Here is a 27,461-nt window from a genome sequence, read left to right on the forward strand (position 1 = left end):
TCTAAAGGAACCGCCGCCGCTGAGCGGCGGTGCCCCCGAGTCGCGCTCCGTGCTGTGTTCCCCCCCACGGAACCACGGCTCCCCGCCCAAGGGCGCGCCGCCTTCCCCGCTGCTGAGCCCTGACCCCCACACCACGGAGTAGCGCCAGCAAGCACTGCCCGGCCCAGGTCCCCGCCCTCGGGCGGCGGCATCCCGAAGGGAGGAGGTCCAGGGCACTGACCCCCTCCTGCGGGTCCCACAGGGCGGCCTTCCTCTTCCGCCCGCCTGTCACTCCCTGGCCAGGGCGTGAGGAGCCATCCCATTCCTTGCAGCTCAAGACCCCCGAGACAAAGACTCCAGGCGCGTGGAGCCAGCCTGTGGGTGTCTAGGTGTTCAGAGCCGCAGGCTTTGGAGCCAGGCATGTGCCCCAGGGGCCTCACAGCGGGCTGACCGCGGCCCAGCTGAGGTCTCACGGCAGGAAGACAAGCCGCGGGCCAGCGTGAGCTGGGTGCAGGGGATCTGGCCCCAGGCGGTCACAGTGGTTGGTTGTGTCGGGAGAGGCGTGGCGAGCTCTCGGCAGCTCGGGACTCAAGCTGCGGGAGGAGCCGCAGGGAGCCCCGCCCCGTTGGGGGGGGCCGCTGCTTGGAGCCGGCCTCTCTCGGGGTCCAGCGAGCCTGCCCGCCGACGCCCTCCCGCTGCCCCACCTCAAAGGCAACTCGCCCCCCCCCCCCCCCCCCCCCCCCCCCCGCCAAGCCGTCCTCGACCAAGGTGGGATTCACAGTGTCCGGTGGCGGGGAGAGCTGGCGCGGGAGGAGAGGCCCGGGGCGAGGGTGGGCCTTGGCCTCAGCGGGCGGAAGGAGCGCTGAGAAGAGCAGAGAGGCGCTGGAAGGCACGAGAGACTAGCGGAGGCGGGGCTTAGAAGATAGTGGTCTCGTACTTGGTGCTGAGGCTCCGCTTAGAGTCTGGCTTGGGGTCCACGACCCAGGAGACGCTGGCGTGGGACTGGGCGTCGGGGTCCGTGTCAGGTGGTTCCAGCTGCCAAGGAGGAGGGGGCAGGGTCAGAGGGGCCGCACTGGCATCCGTGTCCCCGGGGGTGCCCTAGTGTCCGCCAGAGAGCCGGCTCCCGGGGTGAGGAGCAGGAGGGGCACCTCGCGGGAGCGTCCCGGGAGGCTGTCTCCCGGGCGCGTGGAACGGCTGGGGTCCCTGGGCGGTTCCATGGCGCAGGAAGCGGGGAAGGGGTTTGGAAAACCCAAACCGTGGGGCCAGGGAGCTCCCCCGGGGCAAGACCACGGCGGGCACCCTGACCTCTGGAGAGAGGAGGACACACAGCAGAGAGACAGGCCACAGCACGGGGGGACGGTGCGGGGGCAGCTCAGGGAAGACGGGCACGCGGGGTCGGGGGTGCCAGCGTCTCCAGGAGCTCACGGGCACGCGGGGAGACTGACACACAGCGGGTGCAGAGACCTTGGCTCCAGGACTAACAGACGGCAGCGGGAGGTAGGAAGGGCGGTGGGCGGGGCGGGTGTGACAGTGACAACAGCGACTATCGGGGGGCGGCGGCACCTGGGGCGCGGAGCAAAGCAGACAGACAGGCGGGGTCACGGCCGCACAAGACCCTCCACGCCGCTCCTCCCAGCCCTGGGCCCCGGGGCCCACCTACCGCTGACTTCCGCACGCCCACCCGGGGCTTCGGCACCGGCTTGGAAGATCTGGTCTCGATCACCTCAGCGGCAGAGGCCCCCACCGGCCTGGACTTCTGGGCCTGCAGGGCCAGCTGGTACGCCACCTCGAACGCCTGGCCCAGCGTCAGGATGATCTCATAGGTCAGGTTCTGGGAGGAGGCAGGGCACAGGGTGAGAGGAGGGAGCAGGGAGCACCGCCCTGGCACCCCCCACCCCTCAGGACCCCACACAGGCTGGGCAGCAGCAATGCAGGCAACGGCTGCCCTGAAAGCGAAGTGTGTCCCGAGGAACAGTCTGAACAAAGCGCACATTTTGTTTCCTTGTGGGTGATTCTACTGGAGAGACGAGCCCTGGGGGTCCCTGTGGCTTCAGGTCATAGTGCCCAGAAATGACAGAGAAGGTGAGCTGTAGGAACTGGGACGGGTACCTTCTGGGGGACTTCCTCTTTAGAACAAGCCTGAAATAGTTACACTCTGTCCCGCTGTGCAGGTGAGGAGCAGGGAGGGGAGTTCCTAGCTCACAAGCCAGCGCACGTCAAAGCCCAGAGGCATGGCTGGGCCCAGAGCACCGACGGAGGTCCCCGGTGGGGCCCTGAAGACCCGGGGGCAGCAGGCCTGGCACAGGCCCTGTCTCGGGGCCGCCACACGAACACCTCCCGTCAGCCCAGTGGCAGCAGGGTGCAGCCCAAGCTGGGCTCTGGGGGAAGGAGACTCCTTGTCCCCAACAGGGAGGTGGAGGGTTTTTCAGGAAGACGGCCCCACGGGAGGGTCAGCCACAGTCCGGGGAGGTGCAGCGCTGGCCCGGGAACACACACGTGGCCAGAAGCAGGGCAACTGCTGTCGCCAGAACCCTGGTCGAGCCACTGCTGCTCTGTGCGCCGGGGGTTCGCTCCTGACAGGCGCGGCTCGGCGCCTGCCAGGTGCCACACCCAGTGTGCGGGCCGCGTGGCCTCCACCTACCACATCCACCGTGCTGAAGACGTGGCAGTAATGGTGGCCCGTCTGCAGGTCCTTGGTGACGTAGGCAAAGGCGCACAGGTCCTCTGGGTCCTGGGCCGCGCAGGAAATATTCCGGATCTCATGCTCTGCGATGACGTTCTGCGGGAAAAGCGGCTCTGCAGTGCCCGTCACCAGCCCAGGGCGTCGGCCAAACGCCACTTCCTCATCTGCTCTCTGGCAGGGTGGGGGTCGAGGGTGGCGCCTAATCTCCTCTGATTTAGGTTTGGGGTCTCCACCCCTGACCACAGCAGCCAAGGGAGTAAATGTTCACATCCAGCCCCCTCTGCCCTCCAGGGCCCGAGCGTGGGGCCTGGGGGTGTCCTGGGCTCAGTAAGCGCATCACAGCGTTAAAGGCCTGTGAGCAGTGAAGTGGCCAGCGGAGCCCGCGCTGAGGAAGACAAGCTGTCCCCTGGGACTCAGGTAAGGGGGTGCACGAGAGACCGACACCGGGCCGGGGCGGAGGTGGGACCAGGCGGGGACTCTGAGGAAGGCGCCCCGCTGGCGGGGGTGAGGGCGGGGAGGGGACACACCTTGTTGGAGGCATCGATGAACTTGACCCCTTTGTACGTGATGGACAGGATGATGGTGGGGATCTTCCTCATGTGCTCTGTGGATTTCTACAGCAAACGGGAGGCCCGTCAACGCCGCTCCTCAGGGCAGGACCCCGCAGCTGCAGCTGGTGCCACCGTTTGCTGCCTGCCATCCTAGCCACGCCCAATACACCACCGCCCGTGACAGCCTACCCGCATCTTGGCACAGGCGTCTTGTGTGGATTCTGTCCCTCGCAGATCTTTGATCAACATGGAGCCCAGATACTGTGGGAGCGAGCAGTGGGCGCGTTCAGGTGTCCTGTGTCACCACGCGGGGACTGCCCAGCCGATCTGGACCCTCTCCCGTAACTCCCCTCCCCGCAATGCTGGGATGGCTGAAGAGCTGAGAATAGCATGGGGGCCCTGGGCTGGGGGCAGGGGTTACTCACGTTGGCTTCGTAACCGCAGGACTCGAAGATGAGTTTCTCTGGCTGGTGCTGCCAGCTCTGCACAGGGGCGTAGGGGGCGGCCAGGCTGGGGGGCCGGAGGGTCAGCTTGGTCTCTCGGTGCTCCTCCTGCAGAACATATGGGGCCCCAGGTCAGCCTGCTGCTCAAGGGGCTCCTGAGCGCCCCGCCTGGCTCTGGCCTGCCAGCCACCTCCAGGAGCTCCAGGGCAGAGGCAGATCAGCCCTTCAGATGGGCTGGGGCAGAGGTGAGGCCTGTCCAGGCTGAGAACAGGTAGGGAAGCCGGGACCTCAGCCGCCCATCTGTGAGCAGCTCCACGTGGAAGGCTCCGTGGTGTCGGAGATGATCTGATCCTGGGGTAGTGGAGGGGCGAGGACGTCTCCGTGGTCACGGATGTGCTTTATAGGGGTCCTCGTGACAGGAGTCGGGGTGTGGGGGCTGTGGGAGGCCACCGCGGGCCAGGTGACAGGGTCCTCAACTAGGGCATGGGTGGAAGTCATGGGGACGAAGGGAAATTCAGGACTCCCAGCAAGATGGAAAGTCTTGATACAGAGTCACTAAGACTGCCAAACATGCTTTTTGAATCTTGTAAAATTCACAGTTGTGCTGGTGCAAAAGTGCGGGGACTCCTCAGAGGCCAGAACTGAGATGAGTGAGTCATAAGAGAAGAAGCAGGTCAAAGACGTGGAGCGAAGGCTCGCCCTGTGGGGGACGCAGGCCAGGCCACAGCTGGGGGGCGGGATGAAGTCTGCGGCCTGTGCCAGGCAGGGGGAGCCCTGTCCTGCCGGGAGGGGTGCAGGGACCCCGTCTGGGCCCCCCGCCCACCTGGGTTCTGAAGCGCTCTGCCCGAGAGGGCGCCGCAGGCTCATGCAGGCTGTCGTGCGGCCGCCTGCCCGCGTCCCCAGGAGGCAGCAGCAGGTCAGCTGACCGCCCGGCACAGGAGTCGTTCTGGCTCAGCGGCGACGACGTCTGCGAGAACAGGTCCTGGCACTGTGGCGGGGAGAGCCATGAGTCTGGGGGCCGCCTGGTTGGGCCTCAGGCTGCCGGTATCAGGGCCCAGCCCCGGGTGGGGGGGATCGGTGAGAAACCGGTATCGAGACCCAGCTCCAGGGGAGAGTTGGTGAGAAAGGGCAGGAGCTGGGCATCAGGGGCCAGACTCCTCCAGCCAGAAAGCCCTGACAACTGGGCCCTGCAGGTGGGCAGCCCGGAGCATGCTGGGAGGAGGGGTGGTTGTAGGGCGGGGAAGCGCGCTCCACCTTCTCAAAGAGAAAACTGTCTGCCACAGCTGATCGCGGGCCCTGGGGATGCGTGACTCAATCTCAGGGTCCCTCCTGAGGAGACATTCTGCTCCCGATGGGCACCCTGTCTCCTCAGCTTCCATGTCTGAATGTCAGCAGAGTGTATGGTCTCAGAACCAGCCTGGGCCCTGGCTTCCTCACGTGTGAAAGGGTGAAACCGTGCCCACTTTGAGGCTGAGACTCTAGCCCAGGCCCACCCACTGCCCACCAGCAGCCTTGCAGGTCTGGGGAGAGTCATCCTGAACCACAGGCTCACAGTCTAACCTACTTTTCAGTCAGAAATGAGGAGCATTGAGCAACAAAACATCTGTGAGATTTTAAAAATCACAGGGATTTCCTTCAGAAGCTCAGGAAGGCCCAGCCCTGCCGTGTTCTAGGCTTTGTCTCCAGCTCATGTCAGACCGCCCGAGGGGACTCCAATCCCCAGACAGCTGAACGTGACATTCAGACACGGCCCTAGCCGTTTGGGATTCGGATATTTGTTTTCCTGACTTCCCCAACACTTGACCCCAACACTGGGAGGAGAGGGATTGGCTCAGCTGCTCCTTTCCTATAGAGGTGACACAGTCTCTGAGAAGCTCCTAAAGGATTCTTTTCAGTTCCTGACAGCACAAAGCACACGCGCCTCCCTCTCCGCCCGCCCCACTCACTCTCAGCTGGGAGAACCGTGGGGGCTTCTGGGGCGGCTCCTCGTAGGGTCTGTCCGCCAGGGAGGCGATGATGCGCTTGCGATGGCCGAGCAGGTGCACCTTCAGGACCTGGGGTGGGGTGGGGAGCAGTCAGGGGACAACTGGGCCCCCAGCCCCTCCACAGGGCAGCCAGGGACACTCATGGCTCAGGACTGACCAGCCGGGCCTGAGGAGAACTGTACTCACGTTGACAAGTTCCAGCTCCCAGAGGTTCTTCACAGCGTCAATGGAGCTGTAGCCACTCGACAGGAAGGAATGGACGTAGTCCTGAAGCCCCAGCGAGTCCAGCCAGGAGGGCACTGACGGGGGGCTGTTCCCGTCGTAGCCCAGCGCCTTCACCTGTGCAGCGAGGACAGGAGGCAGGGCTAACAAGGACCCCGGGGACGCGGGAGACCACACTGGAGGCTGGGGTAGGAGTGGGATGGTGCCTGAGGACCCACAGGGGCCTATGAGCTCAGCAGCCCAGTCCCTCGGCTCACACAGCCGTCTCTACCTCAGCTCTGGTCTCTGGCCTCACCTGGGACCACCCGGGCACCCCAGGTCTGCTGAATCAGGGCCCAGCTGAGGCGGGAAATCAGAGAGAAAGGCAGGTGCCCTGTCAGGTGAGGCTAGATGGGGAGGAGGGTCTGTGAGGCCCCTTCTATGCCCGAGATGGTCATGGACCTGGTGGGACAAGGAGATGGTGTGCGTCTGTGGGGCGGGCGCTGGCCTCCCTGCTGGGACTCGTCTGTGAGCTCTCAGACCTTGGCAGTAGAAGGGACCAGGGGACTCTGCGCCAGCAGAGCTGAAGAGAGGCTCAGGCCTACCGCCCACAGCCCCCCAAGCAAAGACCGCTTCCTGTGCTGCCCCACACCCCGGGCCTCGGGCCTCGGGCCTCAGGGAAGGCCTGGCCTCCAGGTGATGGGCCACGCCTGCGGGCACCAGGCTCCACGCCAGACAACGTGTTCCTGAGGCTGGACTACATGTGCACTGTGCCTGGGGCTCTGCTGCCCTTGGAACGTGGCAAAGAGGTGAACAGGACACTGTGCTCCCTGTGGGGCTCCCAGGGTGGGGCAGACCCCTCTTGGTGGCCCCCAAACCCCAAAGCCCGCCCTGCCCCTTGCTGAGGCTGAGGCGCTGCGGGTGGTACCTTGGGCAGGGACCGTGCGGCCTGGAGCAGCTTCCGCCTGTGCTGCGCATCGCTGATGCCGATTTCCCGCAGGTCCTGATCTTCCATCACGTTAGGCCCCTGAGAGCAGAAAGGAGAACGTGAGGGCCTCCTGCGTGAGGCCGTGAGGCCAGCCTGTTATGGCCCCTTGCCAAGTTCTTCGCCCACCAGCACCATGAGGGTGTGAGCCCCGGGGCGCCCTGCGAGGCCAGGATGGGCTACACAGGGCCTCGTATAGCAGGAAGACAAAGCTGCCCGGCTGCCCACCTGTCCTGAGCGGCTCCAGGGCACGGACCTGGGCCACAGCAGGCAGCACACAGGCCCTCGCCCACCTGAGCCCATGTGCATTTACCTGGGGGGCAGATCTGACAACTCCCCAAGGTGATCGTATCCGACTCTTTGCAACCCCATGGACCCAGGTCTCCCACACTGCAGGCAGATTCTTTACCAGCTGAGCCCCAAGGGAGGCCCTTCCCCCAAGGTGAAGAACAGGATTAATTTCCAGGTTCCTTACAGATACAATTTTGTGATTTTAGGTTAAAACAGCCACCCTGGGTGGGTGGCAGGGGCAGGCACCCAAGGAGGAGAGGAGTCTCAAGGAGGAGAGGAGTCTCAAAGCGGAGACCGGCCTAGGAGAGGAGGGAGGGGCAGTGGAGGGCGACACGGAGGGTGGCTGGCGTGGGCCGCGTCCCTGCTGCGTGACAGGGATGAGGAGCTTTCACGTGCACTCGCCCACTTCAGGCTCACAACCTTGTGTTAGGTTCTGTTTGCATCCTCATTTTACAGAGAAGGAAACTGGGCACACAGAGGTCAGAAACACATCCGAAGTCACACATCTCGTGGTGGAGCTAGGATCTGAGAGGGTCTGACTGCACTCACCCTCCTAACCCCTATTGTGCTGTCTTTAGTTACTCACAGTGGTGTCACAAGATAGGGTTTTTTTCAGATTATGATACACGAAAAGTCATGCGTTCTGCCTGTCTCTCAGCTACAGAGCCCCAGCCCCCAGGAGCAACGGTTCCCACTTTCCTGGATATCCCTCCAGACCCCAGCTGGGCACCTACACACATGCACACTTTATTCCTGCATAAACACGATTCTTGACACACTGTTCGTAACTACTTAGTATATATAGGAGATCACTTTGCATCAGTGTATGGAGACCTGTCCTTTCTTTTAAAGCTGCATAATCATCCAGGGTCATGGATGATTATAAATTTATGAAACTGTGAATATTATACATTTTTACACCAGTTCTGTGTTGAAGGATGACTGCTTCCAATTTCTGCTTTTACAGGTGGTGCTGCACAAACCCCCTCTATGTGCATCGTTCTGTGGTGGTTATCAAGAAGAGAGATTGCTGCCAAACCATTCTCGAGAAAGAAGAACAAAGCTGGAGGTATCACTCCGTCTTCAGACCATACGACAAAATTGCAGTAATCAAAACAATATGGCAATGGCACAAAAACAGACGCATAGATCAACGGGACAGAATACAGCACCCAGAAATAAAGCCACACGTACATGGTCACGTAATCTACGGCAAAGGAGGCAAGAATATACAGTGGGAAAAGACAGCCTCTTCAATAAATGGTCCAGAAAACTGGACAGCTACCTGCAAAATAATCAAAACTGTCGTTCCACTTTCTCACACCATATACAAAAATGAAACCTGAGTGGATTAAAGACTCAAATATAAGACCTGAAACCATAAAACTCCCAGAAGAAAACATAGGGAGTACACTCTGACATCAGACTTAGCTATATTTTTTAGATCTGTCTTCTCAAAGGAAACAAGCAAAAATAAACAAATTGGACTATATCAAACTGAAAAACTTTCAGACAGAAAGAAACTATCAACAAAATGAAAGGGCAATCTACTGAATGGGAGAAGATATTTGCAAACAATGTATCATATAAAGGTTGTTAATATCCAAAATATACAAAGAACTCATATAATCAATATTTAAAAAACCAAATAACCTGACTGGAAAATTTTCTATTCAGATCCTCTACTCATTTTTTAATGACATACAGATGACCGAGAGACACATGAAAAGATGCTCAACATCACTAATTGTTAGGAAAATGCAAATTAAAACCACAAGGAGATATATCACTTTACCCCCATCAGAATGGCTATTATCAAAAAGACAACAAAGAAGTACTGGCAAGGATGTGGAAAAAAGGGGACTCGCATGCACAGCTGGTGAGACTGTAAACAGGTGCACTGACAGATGAACAGTGTGGTCACACACACAGAGGAATACTACTCAGCCAAAAAAAAAGGAATGGGACTTCCCTGGTGGTTCAGCGGTTAAAAGAATTCGCCTGCAAATGCACACAGGGTTGATTCCTGGTCTGGGAAGACGCCACATGCCGCAGGGCAAGCAAGCCTGTGCGCCACAACTGGGGGCCTTGAACCGTGACTACTGCAGCCGGGTGCCCCACAGGCCGTACCCCACACGGAGAGAGTAGCCCCCTTTCCACAGCTGGAGAAGCCTGTGCACCACAACCACCAACCAGCACAGCCAAATACATGAAACCATGCTTTAAAAAAAGAATGACATCTTGGCATTTGTGACAGCGTGGACGGGTCCAGAGTGCATTATGCTGAAACAGACAAATACGGGTATGATCTCACTTATACATGGAATCTAAAAAATGAACAAGCAAACCAAAATGGAGAGAGACTCATAAAGCGGACGAACAGGTGGTTGCCAGAGGGGAATCAGGTGAGGTGGAGGGGAACGGGTAAAGGGGATTAAGAGGTACAGACTTCCAGTTACAGAATAAATAAGCCATGGGATATAACATACAGCCTAAGGAATATGGTCAGTAATACTGTAATAACTTCACGTGGTGATCATTTCAGAATGTACCAGGTGTCAAATCATTATGTAGTACACCTGAAACTAATATAATATCACATGTCAACTATGTTTCAGTTTTAAATTTTCAAAAAAGGGTATAAAAGAAGCTGCTTGGGCAAGGGTATGTGTGTTTAGAAGGCTGACAGACATCTGTACTCTCGTCAGTGCAGCTGTTTAGAAGTGGCTTCTCACTGCACGTCTTAACACAAGATCAGCCCGCTCGTAGGTGAGCTCAAGCATCCTTTCACGTTTTATCTGTCAAGTACATACACAGCACTTACTGCCCCCCTCCATGTGCGACATGCTTTGCACTTGCTGAACTACTGAGTAATGGGGACTACTGTTACCCCATTTTACAGCTCAGGGAGCTGAGGCCCAAAGAGCACCAGTGACCTGTGGGGCCGAGTTCAGCCCAACATTCGTGTCCGTGCAGCTCTGGGCTGGGTGCTGGGAGCAGCCACAGCTGCTGCTTCAGGAATCACTTTATCCTGCACTTGATCTGCAGGAACTCTTTACACAGTGAGGAAATTAACCCTTTACTATGAAGAGCTGGGCATGTGTCTTTCCTGTTTGTCACTGTCTCTGAACTGTTACGCTGGCTTTGTTCAGGCAGAACCTGTCTGCTTGCACTGGAACTTCCACTTTTCTCATGGAGCTTCTCTAAAGTTTTATCAGGCTTAGAAAATCCTTTCCAGGATTTTTAAAACAATTCTTCCACAGTTTTTCCCCTGTAACTTCACAGTTTCATTTTTTACAATCCAATCTTTAATCTACCTCAAATTTATTTTGACATAAGGTTTAAGGGTCCACTTAATATTTTTTTTCCAGGCAGCAGATGGTCTATTTCTTGAATGAGCTCTCTTTTCTCCACCAATCTGAAATGACTTCTGATGTGTCCTAAATTCCTGTTTCCAGGATTTTTTCTGGACTTTTTATTCTGTTGAGGTGGATATTATTTATGCCCGCTTTACAGAGAGAAGGTTAGTAAGTCGGGCCAGCTCATGCAGACCATTACCTGGTGGCTTCATCTGTGTGCCCAAGCTGCAGTGACTGCTGGTGAGGGAGCCTCCCGAGAGCCTGTGCCTGGTGACAGAAATCTGGCCTCACAGAGGACAGGCCGTAAGCAAGACAGCTCTGAAACCGGACTACTCTGCTCAGGCTGCAGGGTATACCCCTCTGCTGGGACCCTAGTGATCCCTGGGCCTGCAGAGTGTCCTCTGGGCCCTGGCACCACTCCAAGTCTGACCAGCTTCCAAGTCACCCCTGAATCCAAGAGTCGCCACGCCGAGTTCCTGTCGTTACTCTGGGCCCAAGTCTAGGGTATGCTGGTGGGGAAAAGCGGTGGGGGGAGAGGGGGCAGGCTTTCTGCGTGACGATGAGGACCCCTCAGCGAGGACCGGAGAGTGAGCCTCTGAGAGGGCAGCACCGCAGCGATGCTCTGAAAACCCACTGCAGCCCTGACGCTCCCTCAGAAGCCTTCACAAACATTTAGGGTGCCGCTAATACTGAACTGAGGCCTGACCACCAGGAAACTAGATCCAACTGGAGACAAGGCCGTCATGAACCAGACCTCCAGGCAAGAGAATGGGGGCGTATACAGCTTTGAGGAGAAAGAGGCAGATGTCCCAAACAAAGGACGTGATGGAAAATCGGAGCAAACAGCTGCCGGAGCACGCCCTGGGCACAGCGCAGGGTCCTGAGCTCCTAAACCTGCCATGTCTACATTCTGTGGGATTAGTTTGTGTGGTGGCTATCAGGCCCCCAAATCCTCAAAGACAGGAAACATTCTGGAAGTTACTCCACTCTCCTGGCTAAGGAAGAAACCTTTTCACAAGGAGGTTTATGGGGAATGGGGACCTCCTACTTTGTTCACCTCCTGCCACACTAATGCTGACCAAGAGCTGACTATATGCCAGTCCGCGTTCCAAGTTCCCAGTGAGTGAATAGTTAGGGAGCTAACCGAGCAGAACGGCTCACTGGCCTAGTAAGCATTTCAGTGAACAGAGATTTCCTGAGATTTTATTAGTTTCCAAGTCTAAGTGAAATCTGAAGCAGAACTGCAGACGCTTGGCTTGGTTAGGTTCCATCTCTAAGGGAGAGGGGACAGGCGGGAGCAGCATCCTGGCGCATCCTCCTGGAGAGGCATGTGCGTGCAGCGTGCCAGCCTGTGGAAAGGCAGGCTGGGAGATGGCACACCTGGGCTCTGTCCCCCTGCCCCACCAAGGCCAGTGTCAGCCCTGGCAGGACTTGACCTCTGCTCCAACAAAGGCCCGTGAGCTCTGAGGGAAGAGGGCCCGCTGGGCAGAGCTGCACGAGACTGGATTCCTCGGGAGGGGTTTTGTCCCTCAGCAGTGGTTCGAGACCCGCCACTTGGCCCGCCCCCTCCAGCCTAATTTCCATATTCTGTATGGCCTCTCTCTCTTCTCAATCATTCAGCCATTTCTCCTGCCAGGAGTCATTAAAAAAAAAAAAAAAAAAAGGCTGAAACCTCCTCTCTTGGGGGAGAAAGAATGAGACCAAGCTACTGTCCCCAGCCTGACTGGGCCTCCGGGGAAAAGCCTGGCAATGATGCTCCTCCCCCTCCCCGCCCCACCCCAGTCTTTCTTGGGCCTCGAGGAACAGGGACGGTGGGAAGAGCTGTTCCAGAAGGATAAGTGTGCTGGGGTGAGGGGTCGGGGGCTTGCTTTGATGCACACAGAATGCAGATGAAGACCTCAGGAGCAGATTTCTCAAATTAGGGGAGGGGAAGATGGGAGGATGAGGGAAGAGCCGGCTGAGTGTGCTGAGCGGCTGACAGTCACCACACCCCTGGCTGTACTGATCTGTGGGGCCTGCCTGAGCCGCTAAGAAGGCTCCTTAACACCTGAGCAGCTAGGTCAGTGACCACATCATCGGGGCCCCTGGCCTCCTCCAGAGCCACTGGGCATCAAGGGGGTAGCTAAGCGCTTCCTTGGGCCCTGGCTGGTTCAATGTGATACTTATGCTTTCTCTGCCTTCCAGGACTTTGCAGATTTCCACTGGGCCCTGCTTCAATCTCTCCCTCATATTAAAGGAGAAAAAATTTTTTTCTAAGTAGAAAAGTTGTAAGTTTATTTTTGAAAATTCTGAAAATAAAAAAGTATAAAGAAAAATGTAAAAGCCACTTATAAATCCATTGCCTCTGGTGGGGGTGGGGGACTAAGCTTACCATTCAGGAGAAGTCTTTTCAGTGACAATATTTTGGCAAAATTGGGACTGTGGTCTATATATTATTTACTTAACCTGCCTTTTCACATGTTGACACGCTTGCACACTGAACCGTCTGCCATGGACCCCCAACGACTGCGCGCTCTCCAGGGCGCATTCGTCCCGAAACGTCACCCACCACGTTACTGGCCACAGCAGCAGGGCTGTTGGGGGCACAGTCATCTGGGCGCAGGTCGCTGAGCACAGAACAGGACAGGTCCCTGGTCTGAGCCAGGACCACCTTCCTAGGCTGAGTGGCCACAGGCACGTGGTGGTGGGTGGGCTACGAGGGAGAGCGAGGAGAGCACACGTCTTCCCCAAACCACAGCCCCAGACCCAGGGAGCTCGGGGAGCAGGGGGCTGGCCCAGGGAGAGTGGGGAGGACCACTGGGAGAAGAGGAGGAAGCAAAGATGGACAGGGCTCTGCTGCTCACGTCTGTGGCCTACGAGTCTGAATAATGATGGAAAATAGAAGCCATGCTCCCTGAAGCATCATGTGTCCACTCATCCAGGGGTTGAGGGCTTCCTGTGCTCTACCCACTGGGCAAGGCAGCTGTGGTGTAAAAGAGTAAGACCTGGGTTCTGGGCTTCCCTGGTGGTCCAAGTAGTTGGGAATCCACCGTGCAGCGCGATCCCTGGTCCAGGAATGAAGATCTCACGTGCCGCAGACAAACTAAACCTGTGCGCCGCAACTCCTGAAGCCCACGCCCTAGAGGCCAAGCTCCACACGCGAAGCCACTGCAACGAGAGGCCCACACACCGAAACTCGAGAGGAGCCCCCTCTCACTGCTACTAGAAAAGCCCACACAGAGCAACAAGACCCAGTGCAGCCAAAGAAGAACGGGGTTCAAGTCCCTTACAAAGTCAGAACTCTATAAACAGGAACAAAGCCACCAGCCTGTGCAGGTTAAGTAATGAATTCCTGGCACTGAGCGCTGACCTGCTGGCAGGAACCAGCACTCCGCAGCTCTTCCTGTGTGCACCTGTTCGCCGCTGCCTGGCCTCACCGGCCCCTGCCTTCCTGGGGTGTGGTCACAAGACTTCCCAGACTGACACCGTCCCCAGCTCATGGGTGCCCTACAAAAAGCTCGCCATCCTCGGCAGCAGGAGCAGCTCAGCCTTGACCCCCATTCCACCCTGCCCAGCCCTGTCCTCAGCTGGAGACACAGAACACCAAGGGTGACCAGGAGCAACCAGTTCTAAGATGAGGACGAAGCGCAAAAGCTACCAGCTCCTAGATCCGGAGGCCAGAGGCCGTCTCCCCCGGTCAGTCTCGGGGGAGGGCTGTCAGGGATGGCTCTCCTCCCTGGTGGAGGGAAGCCACACCCCTGATGGCCCTGTTCTCCCAGGAAGGCCCCCGGGGCCCCCCTTCTCTCTGATCCAGGCGCAGTCTCCTCCTGCCCATCTGCTGCCCATCGCCCCTGAATGTCTGCCTTGCCAAGGCCTTATCTGATGTCAAGATGCCATAAGCACTTCAAGTCACCACTGCAGACCCAGGTCAGTGAGAGTCAAGGGGCCTGGATCCAAGACCACCCAAAGCAGGCTTCACCTCGTGTGTCTGAAGACAAAGCTGATCTCTGCTTCCGCCACCTTCCCACCTCATGTTCTCACACTCGGCCATTGAAAGTCTCAGTGGCTGCTCTGGGTGACCACAGCTAATGCTGTGCTGTCTTCAGAGCTTACGTGCAGAAAGAAGGAGGAAGCAGTCAAATGAGATTCTGTGGGACAGGGATGGGGCGGGGGTACAGAGTAACCTGCCTGAAATCATGCAAGGGACCTGGAGGAAACCCAGATCTCCTGACTCCCAGCTGCTTCTCAGGGCAGGTGATTAGGCCCCATGTTTTCTCCTAAGCTTTTCCCTGTCCAGTTTCCTCAACTATGGCCTCAGCCAGCTGCCCGAGGCCCTGGAGCTTCCCTGAGGGTGGAGGTCCCCAGGGCCTGAGCCCCACCAGCTCCTACCCCAGCCTCTTGTAGACTGGCTCTGACAGAGTGCGGACAGAATGGTCTGCGGCCCAGACGGCGCCTCACGCTGGCTGAGCCTGCTGGCTCCACCTGTGGTCCAGCCATGGCATCTGCCTGGGAGAGGGGGCTGCCGGGCACCAGAGTGCGAGGCGAGGGTATTGCTCTGGGCCCAGGAGACCTGGCTTCTGCTTGAGGAGCAGCCTTGAGCAAGCGACACTCCCGGGGTCCTGGGTGTGCTGTCCACGGAGCCTGGGAGTCGAGACGGGCCTCAGGGACACCTGAGTCATAGCTGATGTCTGCCAGGGACACACGGGCCCTACTGCTCTGCCCGCTGCACTCCTGCACATGCACCCTGGGGGTCGACTAGCCGAACACAGAGACGTGCTGAGATGCCAGACACAGCCCCCAGCAGCTGCTCACCCCGAGATCCCGGACCTGGAAGCTACAGGACAGGATGTGTTCACCACTCCAACTCCATCCTCAGGGCACTTGGTTAAATTAACAGACATGAAGACAGCTCTCAAATTCCACTATGAAGGGGACGGGAGAGGCCAGTGCCACACGGGGGCATGCAGAGCTGGATACTAAGTGACTCCAACTGCTGGCCCTCTGGGTAATTCTGGGGGAGCAAGAGAGCACAAGCGCTGGGAAGGGGCCCAAAGGGAACCTGGCTCTGGTCTCAAGGCTCAAGGGCTCCGCCAAGACAAGGAAGCAGCAGCCCCTGGGATACCGAGGAGCTAAGTTCTTAAGTGACCACAGAACTGAGTTAGCACAGGAGGCAGGATCCACACTTGTCTAAGAATATTCCTTCCAAAGGAGTAAGCTCCGGGAGTTGGTGATGGACAGGGAGGCCTGCCTGCTGCAGTCCATGGTGTCGCAGAGTCGGACAGGACTGAGCAACTGAACTGAACTGAACGGATTCCTTCCAAAGCCTTAGCTCCATACCCCTCCAATGACCCAGGTGAGGAAACTCTCCCTCTTGGGCCCTGCTACACACGGGGGCACAGAAACGTCCCCGCCCCAGAGCCATCAGCTCCCCAAGCGCTGGCTGGAGAGATGGCGAGGCGGGGAGGCAGCCTGACAGCAGGGCAGGGAGAGGCAAAGGCAGGGACGTCAGAGGGGATGAAGAGCCGTGGGGGGAGCCTGGGCGGGAACCCAAGGGCACAGCCTGGCTTCTGGGGTGAACAGTGAGGCTGATCCGGGGGTACAGCAAGAAGAGGGGCTCAAGGGTCTGGGAACCTGGCTGGGAAGCTTCACAGAAGCCAGTACAGAAGGAGCCCCTGGCCAAGTTCGTGCCTTGAGCACTCACAGGGGCTGGTCCTGCTCACCTGCCATCTCTCCCCTACATGTGGCACCATCTAGCACATCAGGAAAACACGGGCAGAGGGGAGAAATAAACCAACAGGAGGCGCACGAGGCCGCCCCAGCACTGCCCCAGAGAGGCACAGGCCTGCCTCTCAGCCTCCGTTTCCAGCCCAGCCTGAGCTGCTGCTGACTCCTTCCCGTTTTCTGCTTGTCCAAACTCCCAGCCTCGATCAGTTGCCACGTGCCCACTCCCCACTCCACCATGCTGTCCAGTGGGCATCTTGACTCCCCGGTGCCCTGCCTGGCAAAGGCATAACCACAGGATCCCGCCCCCTATACCCAGAACTCAGAGATCGTGGGGGCCCCCCAGAGAGTGGCTTTTGAGGCCCCTCAACATCAGGCCCAGCCCCCCTCACTGCCCTCTGGGTCCTGCCCGTTTCTGCCCTCAAGCTGGCCTCGAGCCCACCACAGACAGTGGGGGCCTCTCCCTAGAGCCTTTCCAGCTCTTGCAGCCTCTACAAAACCCCAGGACGGCATGGGGAATGTAGGGGTTCAAAGTCAGACAGCTCTGGGTGAGCATCCCGGCTCTGCCACTTCCTGGCAGTGCCTCCACCCTCTGGGCCCAGGGCCCTGTTTGTAACTTGATGGGCACCCGCCTCAGGGCTGGGCGCCAGCTTGGTGCCCGGCAGGCAGTGAACCCTGGGTGAGCGAGGCGTCTCCTCCGTGCCCAGCACTTAGTACTCGCCGCTGTTACCAGTGCTGTGTGTGCGTGTTCTCCCAGCTAGAATCAAATTCGTTAGGATGCCTACAGCAACAGCTTAGCTGATTTCAGAGCCGTTCCTTGTAGGAAACGCAGAAAATCTATTTCACTCTCAAAAAGGAAACAAAGCCATAATCCCCCTGAGATAACGAACAGTAGAATACATTTTTGGCTTACTCCCTGCACTTCGATATGCTTCCTATTTTGAAAATTAAGAACATGTTGCACACGGATTTTTGTGTCTCAGTTTCTTCACTCAGCACTCCAAGGTGAATGTTCCTGCACGTCAGACAGTCCTGAGAACCTTTCTAAACGTCCACCCGACCCCGCAGAAGGAGCGCCGCCACTGACTCCACGACACTCCAGTGAGGGGACGTCAGGCCGAGTTCCAGATATCGGACCTGCAGCAGCCCGCTTGAGTGCACACTCGCCAACCACCGATTACCTTCTTTCTGTGCTGATTAAATGCATTTCCTCCCTTCTCTGAAAAAGCCCATTTCCTGTGGACAAGATTTGTGGTTGAGACAAATGGAACTGGCTACGATGCACGAGCCAGCGTGGTGGGCGGGCCGGCAGACGTGTCAGCAGGACTTCCCGCCCTGGCTCCTGGGTCAGAGTCAGCCCTGTCACCCTGGGGGCGCCTGGCAGCGCTTGCCCCTGCCCCGTGCGGGCGAGGGAGTGTGAATCAAGTTCAAACTGCAGCACTCACTCATCCGGCTCAGGTCTCACATCACAGGAGGAAGAGCCAAGAGAAGCTTGGACAAGACAGGACCCAGGAGGCCGTGACGGAGGTCTTCCATTTGCTCACGGCCTAAGTGCGCTCTGCATGGCCCCCAAAAGTAAGCCTGGGCCCAGGGACAGAAGCCACAAGGAGACAGGTTTGGCTCAATATGAAGAAGGGTCTAAACCAGCCTGAGCGATGTAGAGCATGAAGGGGCTGTGCCTTTGCAAGGGGGAGGGCCCATCACTGGGAACAGGGCAGAGCTCATCTGGAAGGACCTCGGGCACAGAGGGGACGATGAGACCACGTGGTGTTAAGGTCCCCTCTACCCTGAGAGGGAGCTGGGTGACTCTCGCAAATGCCCTAGACTCCTCCCACAACTCAGAGGACCCCGTCACAGGGAGATTCCATAGCAGCCCTCGGTCTCAGACGTTTCTACTACATCTAGAGCCTGGCTGGCTTCCTGGAAGCCACTTGTGAATCTTGCAGAAGAGTCTCCAGGGCATTTCACAACGAAGGGAAACATTTACAACCTACTGAAAACCAAACCACACAGGGATAACGTCACCAGCTAACGCGGTGTAAGTTATACCATATGCAACAAGGGAATGTTTCTAAACAAAACACTCCCTTCTTACGTGTTCTCTTCCTCTCTTTTCTGTTATGAAAGCTTAATTAGCCTTGCAGCCCATCTGGCAACTTACATGCAATTACCCAGGATGCTGTGCACGGCCACTCAGGCCACTGGAGGCCTGAGAAGCGATGTGCTAGACTGAGGCGCAATCAGCCTTCCTGCCTTCCAGCCACCCCTCCGGAACTGAGAGGACAGAGGGGAATGGCTCGCACCCAGGGCAGCAGGAGGGGCCTGGAAGGCCCTGGAAGAACTGAGCTGTGGGCCTCCCTCAATGAACCCCTTCCCAAAGAGAACAGGTGCATTCTGACAGAGGCCCCGCATCGTGCGTGGATGCCTGGCCCAGGGCCAGACTTCTTCCCCAGGTGCCCACCCAGCTATTTTCTGGTCGGAGTACAAGAAGGGGCAGAGAAGCAGTTTTAAAGGAGTTTTTATACTCAAGGAATGGGAACCTTAGCCTTTCCAGACCAGTAGGAGGAGGGGTGAGAAGTCAGGAGCTCAGCCTCTCAGATCCCCCAGCGCAGGCAGGGGACACCCACGGCAACCCTTCCTCGCCCACCTGATAGCCAGTCTGAGGAAGGGCTGTGCTCAGAGGCGGAAGGCCCCTCACCGGCCGGCACCGAGGGCCCGGTGCCCTCACTCACTGGCTGAACACTCACCTCTGTTTTGGGTTTGCTGGCCTTCCCCAAGGAACCTGGTAAGTCAGGGATTAGGTTATAAGAACCACAAATATACTCAGTTCAAGTTTTAAAAAAAAAAAAAAGCTATTTAAAACCTAGTATTTTTAAAAGCTGAAAAATAACTGGCCTCAAGTTGGCTTGGGAAGGGTGGCTTGCAGCAGCCTTCGCTGTCTGCCCTGGGACGCAGACAACCTGGTGGGGTGAGCTGTCCCAGTCAGGGTGCCCCGCGGTGCCTTGGGCCAGCTCCCTGGGTGGCCCACTACTTGGGAGGTGCCCAATGCCACCCCGTCAGTGAGAGCCCCACAGAGACCCACTCTGGACAGTAAAGGGCAGGGGGAGCCCTGGGTCCACTGACCACCACCCTCAATCACAGCGACTGAGGGGGCTGCGTGGTCAGGGATCTGCTTCAGGGAGCGGAGGCACCTCAGTGTCCACTCGGGACTGCACCCTGGAAATCGTGAGAGGCAGAACAGGCCCACCAGGAAGGAAGGAACCTCAAACCAGCTCCCTACACAGCTCGGGCCAGAAGGCGACTTCAAGCATCTAAAAGGCACCACTCCCACTCCCCTCAGCCACCAGTGAGAAACAGGCCGTGTGCGTGGCAGCAAAGCAGGACCCTCGGACCCAGAGTGCCAGGCTTGTGTCCTACCCTCCCCAGTTCCCAGAGACGTGAGTGTGAGCAAGACACTCCACTGCTCTGGATCTGGAAAACGAAGACGGAGATGTGAGTGCACATCTCAGGGCTGCTGGGAGAGTCAGTGAGCACCTCCCCGCACCTAGAGTGCTAACAGGATGCGTCAGCTCTGTCCCCACCACTGCGCTCGACGCGGGGGAGGGCTTCCCGAGGAGATTCAGGCATGGGCACCCTGCCCACAGCTGCTTCTTGGACCTATACAGGGAGCCCTGGGTCTGGACCCAGGGTCTGGGTGGGTCCCTGCTCCACAGAGAGGACACTTGGGTTTTTCTTTCTTTCTGAACTGTTGTGCTTTGCAAGAAGAAGAGTGTGAAGTTACGCCTCAGTAAAGCAGCCGATCCTTCCCACCCCCACTCAGCCTCCCATCTGGACCACCCATGAGGCCACCAGCCCACTACCAGCCTTCCTGCCAGAGACCTTCTGACTTCAGTGACCACAGGCTTGACAGTAAAGTTTTGGGGAACAAAGGGAGCTTCTGGCATCTGGCTGGGATCTGAGACCCAGGATCTAAGAGGGAGACAGGAGCGGACCAAGGGATGTGTCAGGGACACTACTTCTCCGATGTGAACTTGCAAAGAGTTCTCCCGACAGGGTGTGCCCAGAGCAGTGCTGACAGTGCAGCGCCACAGCCGGCTCTCAGCCGCATGGCTCCTCTTCCTGGGACACAGGTCTACGTACAGTTTCCACCTCCAGCGGGGCCTGGGGTGCGGGAGCCGCCTCCCCCAGGGCTGGGCACTCACCAGGAAGCGGACATCGTCGAAGCCGTTGAGAAGCAGCCTGCTCTCATACTGCTGCAGCCCCACGGCCTCCAGCCACTCCCCGACGCTCTGTTCCAGCGGCCGCGCACCTGACGAGAGAGGAATCGGCAGACGCTTGAAAAGGGAGAAACCATTGAGGCGGTAGCAGCGGCACTCGGAGGAAGACAGATGGCACTGCCACACCATCGTCATTACCACGGAGCAGCCACACTTGGGACCGGAGGCAGGCGAGCGCCGGGCCCACGGCCCCTCCTCCGCGGGTGGCGCAAGGGCACCGGACGGCCGCCGCCCACTCCCACGCCCCCCCAGGGTCTGGCGGCCCGGGGGCCGGGGGAGCTGAGCCCCTAGGCTCTCCGGGTCGGCGCTCGTCCGCCTGCACGCAGGAATTTCACAAAGTCCGTCCCCACGGGCCCCAGAAGGGGCGGGGGACGAGGGACCAGTCCCACGACCTTGCAGCCCAGGCCAGTCAGGGGCGAGCGCGCCTCTTCATGCAGCGGAGGGACACAGGCACAGCGAGGGCTCCGCGCCCGGCCCCGGGCAGCCAGCGCATGCAGCCCAAGCAGCAGGACCCCGGCCCGCGGAGAAAGGAGACTTTTACTTGTCTTCCCCCAGCAGTCCCGGAACAAGCAAACCATGGCCACTAGGCTTTCGTGCGCAGAGGCTCAGGGCGGCACGGGCCGGGCGGGCGCATGGGCGAGGGCTGGGGGCCGGGACCCCACTACACTCCGGCCGCCGGGGAGCGGGGCGTCTCCCGGGGCAGGTCGCTGTCCGCGGGGCTGCCTTCCCGGGCGGGGCTGGGCGGCGGGGGTTGGGCGTTCATCTTCCTCTTCCGACGGTGGCTGTTCCCGTGACTAGCCTGCTCGGGTGGAAAGCAGGCGGGCAGATCCAGTTCTCAGCTAAAGAAGACAAAACCCAGCCCAACAGAACAGAGAAAGGCAGCGGTCCTCTATCATCTGAGTGGCGCGAGCCTATTTCCCGTTCGGCACTGCTCTGTCTCTGGCCGAGTGATAAAGGCGGCAGCTGTCTTCCCAGCGTCTCCGGGGCTTGCCCCTCTCCTCTGAGGATGAATATGAAAGGGAGGACCTCATTTGCTCTGATCCTCGGTAGGACCGGGAGCCTGCCAGTGCAGGGGGGAAAAAAGTTCAGCCCTTCCTGGAAGACCTTGGATGCTCTGAGCTGATCACCTTAACCCCATCTACTTCTCCGGTTCTCATGGGCAAGAAGAGATGAAAGAAGGAAAAAGGAGAACCAACTACAAAAACATCACCTCCGGAGAAGTCTTGACGCGGTGAAAGTCATTCTGGTGTTCCCAGCACTTTCTGCCCTGTGGGCAGGCCAAGTGGCTTGGTTTAGGTAGGAGACCCTGGTGACCCACTGTCCCAGGCTCCCCCTCCTCTGTCCTCTGCAGAACAGATGGCGGTCAGGGCCCTGGCGGCCGGCCTCCCGATGCACGGTAGCAGCTCTGCGAGATGCTGAGTCTGGGGGCGGCCTGGGCCCCCCTGCCCCGGAGCGGGGCCGTCTGCTCCAGGAACCTCGGCAGCAGGCTTCTGAGTGCCTGTGAAATCAAGTGTCCCCCGGCCGCTGATTCATTCCTGCTCGTAATCCCCTGGCCAGGCAGCCGTAGTCCCGCCTGCTGCTGGTGGCTGTGCGCGCGTCCAGAACCGCAGCAGAATGCTTTGTCTAAAGGCTCCAGGGCTCCACGCTGCCTGCTGTCAGCTCTACAGTCCTTGCTCACTCTCGTTACGTCTGGCCCTTCCCCTCCTCCCCTCCCCTCCCCCGCCCTTCCACGCTCAGGAAAATACATCAGGGATCGGACATCGCAGCAGAAGCTGCTGCTGCTGCCACCAAGGGAGGAGACAGCAGCAACCAGCACGGGAGCAAAAGGACGGATTCTCCAACAGATCCTCCAGTATCGGCTGTTGGCCAATGTGCACATGTACGAAAGCCAGAGACGGCCGAACTCTACCTCCAGCTCCAGGGGCTGCAGACAGCTGATCAGGGAGAACAGAGAAGGAACGTCCTACAGTTTTGGCCGATAGTTTCTAGGACAGCCAGACAGGGGACAGAGGAGTGACACTCTCCTGAGGGCACAGCCCTCGAGGTGAAGTCACCCCCCGACCCCATCATTTCAGGACTGACTGTGCCTCTCTGCCAAGAAGATAAGCCACGAGGTATCACAAAAACAGGTGACACAATAAGGACAGGACAACATTGTTCTCAGGTGAGTGCACCAATCAACGTAGGAAGTGACTTCTCTCCAGGCTGTGAGAACCCAGCAGGGAAGCGCCAGGCCCCCAGCAGGCTGGTCAAAATCAGGGGAGGAGGACAAGGCCGGGGACACCAAGGACAAGTGGAAACTGGGACCAAACCTCCAGTCCAGCCGCGGAGACCCAAACCCGGGGACCACACGCCACCCTCTAAAACGTGCTGGGAGACACCTGCCCCCCAGCAGGCTGGCCCGCTGCTCTCCCGGGACACAGGGCCCCTGGAGCAGCCCGCGTTCAACACCTACTCAACCACTGAAACAGCTGATGGCAGCAAAAGAAAGTCAAGCGTTTTCTTTCACTGGCTGGACAGCACAGGCCCTTGGTGAAAGCAGCCAGAGTGGGCTGGACCGGGGAAGGCCCGCCCTCCCTGGATTCCTGACAGCGGGACAAGCTGGCAAACAGGCCCGTCGGGATACAGGTCACCAGCTCCAGTGCCAGCCACTCAGGCCCACGGCCCAAAATAAGAGTGAGATTCAAGCACCATCTTGGGGTCTTGGCTTTCAGGACACGATCCCCTGCAAAACCAGTCACAGCGGGCAACGCCCTGCTTAGCTAAGGGCTGCCTGCCTGTGAGTCTGCTCTTCCTCCTGGGATGGCGACCCCTGAGCCCAGGTCTCCTCTCCTAGATCCAGAAACCAAGGATGGTTTGGAATCTGACAGTGATCATTCAAAATGAACAAGAAATCTACTTGGGGCTTAGCTGAAGGCTGGTGCTCCCTGAGGTCCTGGGGAAAGTCCCCTCTGACACATCAGACAGAGGTTACGGGCAGGCCAGAGCCCCACTCCACCCTTCACAGTCTGGCCACCCCACAGACACTGCAGGCTGGGACTCTGCAGTGCGGGTGGACGCACCCTCTGCTCAGGTGGCCACCTTTGTGTACTCACCCTCACCTTTCCTAAGCTGGGGTCTGGAGGATGCTACTCAGTGCTACTAAAAACACTGTGTGTTGGCAGCCAGAAACCTAGGTGGGTAGCTGGACCATCTCTCACCATTCACGTGGGTTCATGGGGCGTGAGATTTGGAGGGTGGGGCACACAGGGCAAGGAAAGGGCTCACTGTCACCAAGTCTAAGAAGAAGGACTCTTCCAAAAGAGTGTTTTCCAGAAGGGCTGTCACGTCTCCCAGTTAACCAAAGCCAAGAGGTAATGGCCTGCTTCTGCGCCAACGTCTCGAGCACACACAACTGATGTAAGCTCCTCAGACGCAGAGGGGCACAGGGAAGCGGAGACCGGCCTCAACTGAACTGACTGCAGCCAACCCATCCCCGCTGCCCCTAGAGAACAGCTTTGAAAATGGCCACAGTGTCTGTCTCGGTCCTAAACATTATCCCCAATAAACACTTGCTCCTGGCAAAGCCTGCAAACCACAATTAAGCTCCCCAGACTGTATCTATTAAAGTGCCATGAAACAGAGCCACAAACTCTTAGCCAGAAGAGCCACATGTGCAGACCTCTCGCATAATCCATGACTGGTAAAGATGGATCCAACCCAATCGGGCCTTCTCTGCTAGAGCCCAGGGAAACAGGGCTGCTGAACAGAGGGTGGCTCGAGGAACCCAGTGGATTTCCCAGTATGAGGAAGTAATTGTTTCATGGACAGAAACAAGCACCGTTTTACCTCAAGTATTTGTATGTATTACTTAACTTTAACAAATGAAAAGAGGTTAAGTATGATTATCCAAATGTCGTCGATAGGAAACTGTGGGCTCACAGGGAGTGAGCACCTCGCCCTGGACACACGTGCATGTAGAATCAGGCTTTGAGACAGGGCCGAGGCTGCCCACAAGGCCCGTGGCCTCAGCAGCAGCTTCCTCGCTGAGGTTCACGCTTGCCCCGTCGTCCACCGGACTTCCTGCCAGGGCCAGGGGCTCATGCGGGAACAGCCCATTCCACTCTGGGCTCACAGGGCAGTCTTGGAAACAGCCTCCCGACTGAACAAGGAAGCCGCCCCTTAAGTGCAGAGGGAGCCTTCCCTGATGACGGGAAGAGGCCAGCTCCTCAGCTGCTGTCCACCCAGGTGCCCTGGTGGCAAGAGGGCCTTCAGAGGCTTAAGGGGAGGGTGTGAGAGGTGCTCTGAGAGGCACCGTAAGAATGTCACCTCACCTGAGCAAGCTGCGTAACCATAATTCTATCACCAAGGAAAACAGCTCAGGTAGGGCCTCCACAGTGCCTTTGTTTCAAACAAAGGCAGGTAGAGCTCACCTGCAGGGCTTTGAAATGAAAAGAATACCCCAAGTAACAGTGCTCTGAAGTGAACATGATGCATAAATGGAAAAATGGAGAAACAGACACGAGGAGGGAACAGCAAATCCAGCCCTTCCAGGCGATCAGGTGAAGAGCCCACGCCAGGGCACTGCCACCGTCATGGGTCAGGAGGGCCCGAGCCACGTTCCCGGGGAGACGCAGAGCCGCCCGGGAGGCTGGGGCCAACTCAAGGAGCAGCCCCCGTGAGCCAACCAGAGAAAGCCCACGTTCAGGAAAATAACAGTGACAGTTGTTCCCTTTTTAAAACGGAGCTTCCTCACAGACAGCCTAAGATGCCTCTGTCCACCTTCCCCTCCTCTATGCAAAAGGAGTCATGGCTCCTAAAATCACAGCTGGGTGGGCGGTGTAGATGTGAGCGTGACGTGGTCTGGGCTGACCTCTCTCACCCCTAAATGTCTGTCCTCTGGGTCAGAGAAATGTCTGAGCCAGAAGGGAGCGAGAGGGCTGCGTCCCGCGGGGGAAATGGCTGCGTGGTACGGTACCTGAGATCCTCTGCTGTTCCTGAGAAAAGTCGATCCCTTCTCCAATAGAGCTCATGATCTTCTCAATCTGAGACGGAAGAGAAAGGAACAAGACAGGCTGTGAGGCTCAAGTCAGACACTGCCAGCTCACCAGCAGCGCGTGCAGGGGCAGGCCTCCAGGACTCTTCCAGATGATCACGGTCCAGCACTGACCTGCGAGGTTTCAGAGCTCACACTCAGGTCAAAAAAAAGCTCTTCTCTGGCCCCTGCCCCCGAGGGTCTAAAGACGTGCTCTGAAGGGAGTGAATGGGTAACAATCGGGGCTCAGCTGCTGGAAATGCCCAAAAGCCTCCCTTCCGAGGCAATTTATACATCACTTCCCCCACCCTCCAGCCTTTCCAGACCCAGTGGAGACTGCGTGGAGGGTGCGAGATCAGGCCAGGGCAGGCGCCCTCCACTGCTGCTGCTAGAATCTAAATTTCATGAGGACAGAGGCTGCGCCAGCTCTGTTCTGGGCTGTACCCACCGCACCTGGAGCAGGGCCTGGCAATTCGTAAGCACCTCATAGATAATTGCTACTGTGTGACCACCAGCTCTGAGGTGTGGGGACATTTTCTAGAGCTCAGACCAGCAGAGCCCTGGAATGGGCATGTAACCCTGAACGGAGGAGCTTTTGCTCCCTGGAGGTGGGCAGTCCTGCACACAGCTCCACACTGGGGGTAGAAGAGGGCAGACGTTTGTCCTTCCCCTGGACCACAGCACACAGAGCTGGTCTCTGAGTAGCCAGGTGTCTCCAGCATCGCCCCTCCCCGCCACGTGGACCACCTGTCCCAGCCATCTGGCTTTGGTCACCCGGAGCTAGATCCAAGCCCCCTGCTCCGGGAAACCTGGCCGGGGCAGGACCAGGCGGGGGCAGGAGGAGGAGCCCCCCCACCCCCACCCCCCGCCACTGCCGCCCCCAGCATAGTGTGATAATGAGCTCATTCACTGCTCTTTTTCTAAAGAAAGGAAAAAAAAGAACTTCTGTACCAGGACGTGGATGCTTTTTCCTCTAAGTGCAAGTAAGGAGCCTTAGGTCTGACAGTCAGAAAAATAACAACTTTCCAGCCAGCCTCCAGCTGGCACACAAAGGCAGTACATTTGAGCCTGGCTGAACAACACAGGATAAACACCTCCTCTACCCGGCAGCCACGGCACAGGAAGGTCTTCTCCTCCACCACAGAAACGCCTGCTGGCTCAGGCAGGCACGCCCTGACTGTTTGTTAATGCACACGTGAACTCCAGGCCCCAGCTCTGCAAAAGCAGAGGAAACACTTCTCACCGGGGCGGCAAACCTCATCGACTGGGCAGCCCAGAGGCTGGCATGGGAAGCAGGTCTGCTGCGCCCCTCCAAGAGAAGGCCCCTCCCACTCAGCCCTCCCCAGAGCACCCCTTTCTCTGGCCCTGCCCATTTCAAGTGCATTTGGCTTAAGACCCGGCTCTCGGTAGATGCTCAATAAAAAGTTAGCTTGCTCCCCACTCCCCTTCTGTTGTCCACAGCACTCTGATCTAGTAAAGTTTTAAAACATATTTTTACTTATTTTTGTACAAGTAATACTTTGCATGATTCAAAATTCAAAAGATGCAAAAGGTTATTCAGAGAAAGGCCTCTTTCTGACCGATGTCTCCGAGCTGCCTATAGTTCTTTTCCCTAGAGGCAACCAGCATAACCTGCTTCTCAAGCATCTCTTAGGTCTATTTGCAAGTAAGCAATTATGTGGATGTACTCCACACCACCCCCCAACTCTGACAGAGATGTTCCAAGTGTGCTGCTCTGGATCTCGGTTTTTCCACTTAATAATTCCACATTTTGGAATTCTTGCCACAGTTCACAAAGAACAATTTTTTTGTCTTTTAAACGGAGGCGATATAGTCAGCCAGTGTTCACCTGTCTTCGAAGAGGGGGCACGCGTGTGGCATTCCCGATCGTCTCTCTTTCTAAACAGTGCTACAATGAATACTGCTCCACATACACCTTTGAACCCAAGCACGTCTGTAAAGTAGTTCCTAGTTATTTCCTGAGACTTCTTCC

At 57.8% G+C, this 27,461-nt stretch overlaps 1 protein-coding gene across 6 annotated transcripts in view; it reads right to left on the reverse strand.

The window, feature by feature from the left end:
* Positions 1-27,461, reverse strand: part of ANKS1A (ankyrin repeat and sterile alpha motif domain containing 1A) — a 168,107-nt gene that overhangs the window by 2,537 nt on the left and 138,109 nt on the right. For 2 of the 6 annotated variants that reach the window (XM_055571651.1, XM_055571654.1), the window contains 13 exons: positions 25,412-25,478; positions 20,380-20,486; positions 6,771-6,869; positions 5,828-5,980; positions 5,603-5,710; positions 4,480-4,644; positions 3,639-3,764; positions 3,403-3,474; positions 3,190-3,276; positions 2,621-2,758; positions 1,640-1,810; positions 1,444-1,542; positions 730-1,014 (listed from right to left, as the gene is read on the reverse strand). In XM_055571651.1, coding sequence (XP_055427626.1) covers positions 895-1,014; positions 1,444-1,542; positions 1,640-1,810; positions 2,621-2,758; positions 3,190-3,276; positions 3,403-3,474; positions 3,639-3,764; positions 4,480-4,644; positions 5,603-5,710; positions 5,828-5,980; positions 6,771-6,869; positions 20,380-20,486; positions 25,412-25,478 — 1,512 coding nt within the window. In that variant the 3' untranslated portion in view covers positions 730-894. Of the gene's footprint in view, positions 1-729; positions 1,015-1,443; positions 1,543-1,639; positions 1,811-2,620; positions 2,759-3,189; positions 3,277-3,402; positions 3,475-3,638; positions 3,765-4,479; positions 4,645-5,602; positions 5,711-5,827; positions 5,981-6,770; positions 6,870-20,379; positions 20,487-25,411; positions 25,479-27,461 lie in introns of those variants that run through there. The other 4 variants (XM_055571655.1, XM_055571657.1, XM_055571653.1 and 1 more) reach the window with 3 other exon arrangements.

The sequence above is a fragment of the Bubalus kerabau genome, chromosome 3, assembly GCF_029407905.1.
Source record: "Bubalus kerabau isolate K-KA32 ecotype Philippines breed swamp buffalo chromosome 3, PCC_UOA_SB_1v2, whole genome shotgun sequence".
NCBI classification, from domain to species: Eukaryota; Metazoa; Chordata; class Mammalia; order Artiodactyla; family Bovidae; genus Bubalus; species Bubalus kerabau.